This window comes from Echinops telfairi, unplaced genomic scaffold, assembly GCF_000313985.2.
Source record: "Echinops telfairi isolate 266 unplaced genomic scaffold, ASM31398v2 ScPeMD7_7412;HRSCAF=8450, whole genome shotgun sequence".
Classification (NCBI taxonomy): domain Eukaryota; kingdom Metazoa; phylum Chordata; class Mammalia; order Afrosoricida; family Tenrecidae; genus Echinops; species Echinops telfairi.
In genome coordinates, this window is record NW_022111312.1 from 2,652,692 (window position 1) to 2,659,301 (window position 6,610).

The 6,610-nt window shown below is 40.9% G+C and overlaps 1 protein-coding gene across 1 annotated transcript in view; it reads right to left on the reverse strand.

The window, feature by feature from the left end:
- Positions 1-6,610, reverse strand: part of NAA25 (N-alpha-acetyltransferase 25, NatB auxiliary subunit) — a 77,971-nt gene that overhangs the window by 32,297 nt on the left and 39,064 nt on the right. Inside the window, exons 12-13 of the mRNA XM_045296691.1 lie at positions 2,229-2,436; positions 205-294 (exon numbers count right to left, since the gene is read on the reverse strand). Coding sequence (XP_045152626.1) covers positions 205-294; positions 2,229-2,436 — 298 coding nt within the window. The remainder of the gene's footprint in view (positions 1-204; positions 295-2,228; positions 2,437-6,610) is intronic.

Below are 6,610 nucleotides of genomic sequence, written 5' to 3' on the forward strand. Positions count from 1 at the left end.
ATCAACGGTTAATGAGAGTGGGGGAGGGAGGGGATAAAAAGGAGCTGATACCAAGGGCTCAAGTAGAAAGAAAATGTTTTGAAAATGATGATGGCAAGATACGTACAAATGTGTTTGATACAACTGATGTATAGATTGTTATAAGAGCTGCAAGAGCCCCCAATAAAATTATCTATTAAAAGAAAATAAACTACTGCTACTTACCGGTTTCTCTCCATATATCAATAAGCACATGGACAGCAAGGAGACAATAGTAGTCTGAAAACTGTAGTTCGGTTTTCAAACAGGACTTGCCTACAGGGAATTAAAGAAACCATATTGGCATTTTAAATTTGTTTAACTATTAATGTTCCCAAGGAGTGTTTTAAAGCAAGAAAGAAATGGGAGAAGAGGAAAAGAAAATAAGAAAACCGGGTAAGTGTCTCACTTATTGACCCTCTTGTTACCCAACGCTTTACATTAATGACGGTAGTAAAAAACTGGCTATCGGATTATTACTTTGCACGTTGATGATGCACGTCTGGCAGTCATGAATGCCAGAGTGAGACAAAGGCTGGCTGTGATGGCTAAGGTCATATGTCAACTGAGCTGGGCCACGATTCTCAGGGGTCTGGCAGTTATGCAATGATGTAGCCATCTTTCATTTTTACACCAACTTTGGTATAAAGACCTGGTCTTTGGGATCTAACCATTTTGATAACTGAGGAATGGGAGTGTAAGCTATAAATCAAAGGGCTCAAAAGCCAGAGACAGAAGGTTCATTCCAGAACAAGTTCCAAAAAAGGGAAGATTTGGAAGGAGTCAGTTTAAGAAAATAAGCCAAAGGCATGTATAATTTAATTAATATTATCCTCTAGAGTTTACCATATTTTCTAGGAGGGAATCTTATTTTTTTAGGTTAGATAAATATAGACGTCTATTGAAATTATTTATATTTCTATCATATATATGTAATAAAAGCCATCTCACTCTGAAGGTCTTCAATTCTAAACTCCTCTTATATTGTCTATAGATTAAAAATAGTAAGACCTATAGAGAAAAAATATAACAATCAGCATCATAAGCTCAAACTCAAACTTACTGCTCATACTGACTCTATAGGACAGAGCAGAATTTCCCCTATGAGTGTCTGAGACAGTAACCCTTTACAGGAGTAGAAAGCCTCATCTTTTCTCCATGGAATAGTTGGTGATACTTTTGAACTGCCAACTTGTTAGCACTTGTTACCCACTTGAGTCTCAATGCAGTAACAGTTAAGCTCACCAAATCAAGAATATGGCCACCTGTTAACCAACTACAAATATTTAAAGCTCAGAAATGTTTCAGAAAAGTGTTACATCATATTACTTGGATGGTCTTCTAACTTGACTGGGCTCCTTGCCAAGCTCATTAAAACAAGGTGCTATGAGTGTGCTATAAAAATGGACTTCTATGGGGAGTTGATATCAAGGAGTTCAAGAAGGAAGAAAATGTTTAGAAACAGACTGTGGTAGCAATTATACAATACTGCATGATGTGACTGAATTATGGAATGGTATGGTATCTGTATTAGCTCACAATACAACAATTTATAAAAGGGGTGGGGGAACCTTCGGCAAAGGTTTTGCACATTTAATGCAGGTTGCTTTCTGACAGACGGCCTTACTTGAAGTGCGTAAGATTCTAGTCTCCTCGCATATTCTCAAGCATTAGGCTGTCAGTGTTGTCAGTAGCCGTAACTCAGGGCATTCCACATTTATGGAGCATACTGCTTTGTAGAGATTTCAAAAGCAGTCACCCAGACCTGTCTTTCCACGTACTTCTAGGTGAGTTGGAATTGCCCACATTGTGGCTAGTAGTGGAGCAATGAACACTTCTTGGCACTGAATAACATGGAAAATCTTTACCTCTTTCACATGATTCCACTTATATACTGCAAAACCAAGCAACATTAATCATGGTGTTCAGTCAGTCATAAGAAGATGTATGTCATGGTGCCATTTACTTAAAATCTCTAAGAACAGACAAACTGATGACAGAGACATAGGGCAGATCAGTGATTGACTAGGGCTGGGCAGGAGTGTTAGCTAATGGGCATGGGATCTCCTTTGGGGTGATAACAACATTTGAAAACTGGTGATAGCTACACAACTACATTTTTAAATTTAAAAGGAAAAAAGAAAACGAAAAACAGACTTCTAAGTGTTAGCAGATCAGAGAATTAAAGCACATTTTGAAAGATTGCTCACCAAATTCTAGTCCATGCTGGTACCTGAGCATCAATTCTCTGACTACATTCAATTTCTGACTTTTGTCCATAGTGTGGTACAAGCCAAGCAACCTTGTCAGTTGAATCACACACAAATGCTGCTGCAGAGCCTTGATGTCAGCAGGCAGTGCCAACTTCTCCTCTGTGGGCGCTGACAAAGGGACCACTCCGAGTAACTGATTGATGAACTACAACGTGAAGACAAAGGGACATAGTTCTCAAGACACAACCAATCCTCAGTGGCATAAGGAACAGAATTTGCAGGGGTCAAGAAAAAGAGATTAGGAAATGCAAAACTCATTCAACTGACGGTGCGAATTTACACTGTTCAAAGTACAGTTATGGTTATTGTACTATTCAGTAAGACTGCTGAGTATACTTGAATCTTTCATTTGTTACTTAATCAATAATATCAACGTTCCTTTGCTGCTGTGGACTTAAACATAATCACTGCAACTCCTGGTGGAACCTCATCCTATTTAAACATTTATTCCTTAGATCCAATAAAAAAATATACAAATTAAAATCCTTTTAGTTTATCATGCTCTAGCTACAAATAGCAAAACAAAAACAAAATTAGTGATGCCACCCACATAACCCTAGTGAAGTCCCAGTGAGTCATACATAGCTGGTCAAAGTGTTCTCGCAAAGTTATACACAACGGGTACTAATGAAGTATGAAAGCTGTGGAATTGTTTAATAAGTTCTACTATATGAACATAATTGCAATGAAGTGAAAATTACTTGGTATAGCTTGTCCAACCTGTCCTTGTAACGCCCACTAAATGATTGGGTTGGACTATGCAAATGTGGGGACTACTCAGTTTTGCCAGTCGGCTGGGTATAAAGTGAGCCAGAAGCACAGCATGCCCCTTGGACCCTGAGACTCTTGAGTAGAAGGGCCGTGGCAGCAGAGATGGCAGCAGAGACAGTGGCAGGGCAGAACTGGAATAAATAATGGTACAGTGAGAGGATGAATAGAAACAAAATGAATTATTGAGTGTAAAACTAATGATCTGCTCTGTAAACTTTCACCTAATAAATAATGAAAAGAAAAAAAAAAGACAATGGTCCCATTGCATGTGTGTTCTTCTGATATAAAGAACATAATTCTACATTCCACGCATCATGCTGTTTCACATCTGTCATGACTTCACTTTGTCTACAGCATGAACTTTAATTTGAAGTATTACGTTCTGAAGTGATCCATCCAACATCTATTCTATATTTGCAACAAATCAACCATTGCATGGGCTGTTGTGCTTTTCATTAAAAGCCTGCACAGTTTTCTGCTGCTGACTTTTCTAATCTTGCAAGCCATTTTATATATGAGTTGTGTTTACTAGTTATGCCTTCTTTTGTTAATTACTAAAGAATTTTCTGCTGAATTGAAGATGACCGGGACTAAGAAAGTGTTGACCTCAGTGAAAAATCCAACATGAGTTCTGGGGACCAACAAGGACTGAACTTTGGCTGGGGCAGAGAACACATTCCAATCATTTACTCTGGTGGTAGCTGCAGCAATAATGCGAGATGTGGTGCACAGCTGCATCCGGAGTCTGCTGGGACATAACCACCCACTGAATGTAAGTGAGAGGCTTTCTGGAAGACAGACAAATCAAACAGCAGAACTGAGGGCAGCTCCCAAAGCAATTGAACATGGAAAGTCAAAATATGGATAAACGCATCATTAAAACGGATAGCAACTTTGTCATCAAAGGGTGACAGAATGGAGTGGGAACTGGAAACAAAATGGATGAGAAACAGCCTCTGGAAGAAATGTTGTCAATAGAAGTGATTTTGAGAAAACTGATCAAGCTTCCCCAGGTGTGGCGCTTCAGTGGAAGTGTGTTCCTGGTCATCAGAGACGGGCCACAGAGAGAGCTAGACAAGTAAGACTTCACTCCCGTTGCAGGCGGGTGCCCTTCTCTTTTGGAGTCATATTTGCTGACGTCAAATTCCAAAGTTTCTTCAGGGCCATGCCCTCATTAAACGGTTTTCTCCACTTGGGTTTTCGTAAAAATTGATATGAACATATTTCTTTATTTTTTAAAACATCTCTTGATTAATAAAAATTATACATTTTCTACTTTCAAAAAAATTTTTTTTCCCAACTGGTTTTGTTAAGAGACAATGCCTTTTCCACTTTGTGTAGTTTTACTGCTAGTCTAAAAGCTCCTTTGAAAACAAGATTCACTGTGTTGCTTAGTTAAAAACCCCAAAACAAAGAAAACAGGATTAAAACATCACGCTGGGTGTGTCACTTTAGGAGAACCCGACTCGGTGCTCATTCCTAGGGGTGAGTCACAGTTCAGAAGGATCTGCCTTCGGCTTCACATGGTCAGCAGTTTTCTGCTTACACCTTAGTTGGACAATTTTAAATCCTCTGACAAACATACTGCTGAACAGCAGGATTTTTAGCTATTGTAGTCATCTCACAAGGCTGACAGCAAAATTTTCTCCCTCAATTAAAACTTAAGAGACCTATCTATATAAACATTTTAAATCCTCTGCCTCACAGAACAACTGGTCACGGGTAGTCATTCAGGTATTTCTGGGGGGTACCTTTGAATAGAAAATTCAGGGTCAGATGAGACGGCCTAGGATTTTCAACCATACCAATCAAGTAAGGCTGCACCATTCATCGAACTGTGCTAAATCCCTAGAAGCAAACCCTCATGGAATCTCAGCTGGAGGCACCTTAAATGCTTCTCTAACAAAGTCCTTCATTTGATGCTTCAACTTACAAGATGGTTAGTTATGAGATACAATCCATTGTCCCCATCTTCGTGCTGAACAGACAGTATGCTCAACAAGCGCGTAGTGATCTACATTTGGTCTCAGCCCCCCCAGTTCACATGAAACTCATACACTGTACCCTTAGAAAATGCTAACTCTTAGAACACTATTTTTCTCATTGAGACAATTCTGAATTCCCTTTGCCAACCTCTTGCCGGTCCCTGGTTTACAAGACAGTTTTTCAAAGATAGGAAAGGAAGTATTGGTTCCTCACCAGACCCGAGCTGCCTGTCACACAACTATTTCTCTCTGACACACTTTACATCTCAACCTTAAGCCCTATTTTTCCTGGATGTTGGCAATTTACCTTTTTTACCTTCCTTCTAAGGCTTGGCCTAATCCTTTCCCACATAAGTCTAACCCTTTACTGACTCAAAGTGGATGGTGGCTACTTCAGAACCCAGAGGGACTGACCGCTGTGCTGAGCAGTGTAGAAAGGCATGGCACCAGCTACCCTAGATGTGTGACCTGAGACTGCCCAAGTGTGCAGCCATGATTGACTGAAGGTGTGGACAATAAACAAAAGTGCCAGCCATCCCCACTGGGTTCCCAATATGCTTCATTCAGTCCCTAAGGGGCTCCAGGGGCTTTCTGTGATTGGAAGACTGCCAGTCTTCACGAATTACAGTGGTATTTATATGTTAAAGCAGATGAAATTCACCAAGTCTCCTTATAATGTGTCTCTAATGTGTCTCTACCACAGGCATACTGTCCTCTTGACAAAGAACCCTAACTGCTCATTACCAAGCGTATTCTTGGCTACACACTGTAGAGGCTGACACAGCACACTAGGCTGGCTCCCTTTTGATAATTTCTGACACAGTAACCCGCTCATGTAGAATGAGGGTGATGGGAGAGTGATGTGATGGGAGAGTGATCTGACCCAATGCATGCTGTTGTGGATGAGAAGTCTAAAGATGAAATTTCAGTCCTTAAATCTCACATTGTTCACTCACATTTTAAAAACCCTCAATACAAGACAACTAAATGTCGCATTGTATTTGGGAGTGGATTGCATCCTGCAACAGTAAAAGGACATTTATAGACAAACTAAGAAAGTAAAGTCCTACTAACTCACCCACCAAGGGGAGGGTATTGTTTATATCTCCACAGGAAAAGAGGGACCAGACTTCAACCCAGTGCTACAAGATGTGAATGCAACAAACTGGCATGAAGCAGGGAACCAACAGAGAGGTCTGAGAGGCTGTCCCCAATCCCAACTGTGTGGATAGCCGCCACTCCCCCCAGAAGAATCTACTTCAGAGGACAGCACTGAAGCTCCAGCTCCAGGAGGGGAACATGTCTGATCAGAGCACATGGGAGCAAATGAAGGGAGAGGAAGAGAGAGTGGAGCACATCCTGGCCCTCCAAGCCTTGAGTACGATATCCCTGCTCAGAGCAACTAATGCACAGAGAGGGCCATAAGGCTGGCCCCACTATGAGACACAGCATCCCTCACTGACCCATAGCCCTACAGAGGACAACATTTGAGACACAGTGTGGCATTTATTGTGCCCAACCTGACCCCACCACACGGACACAAAACACTAAGGGCATGCAACA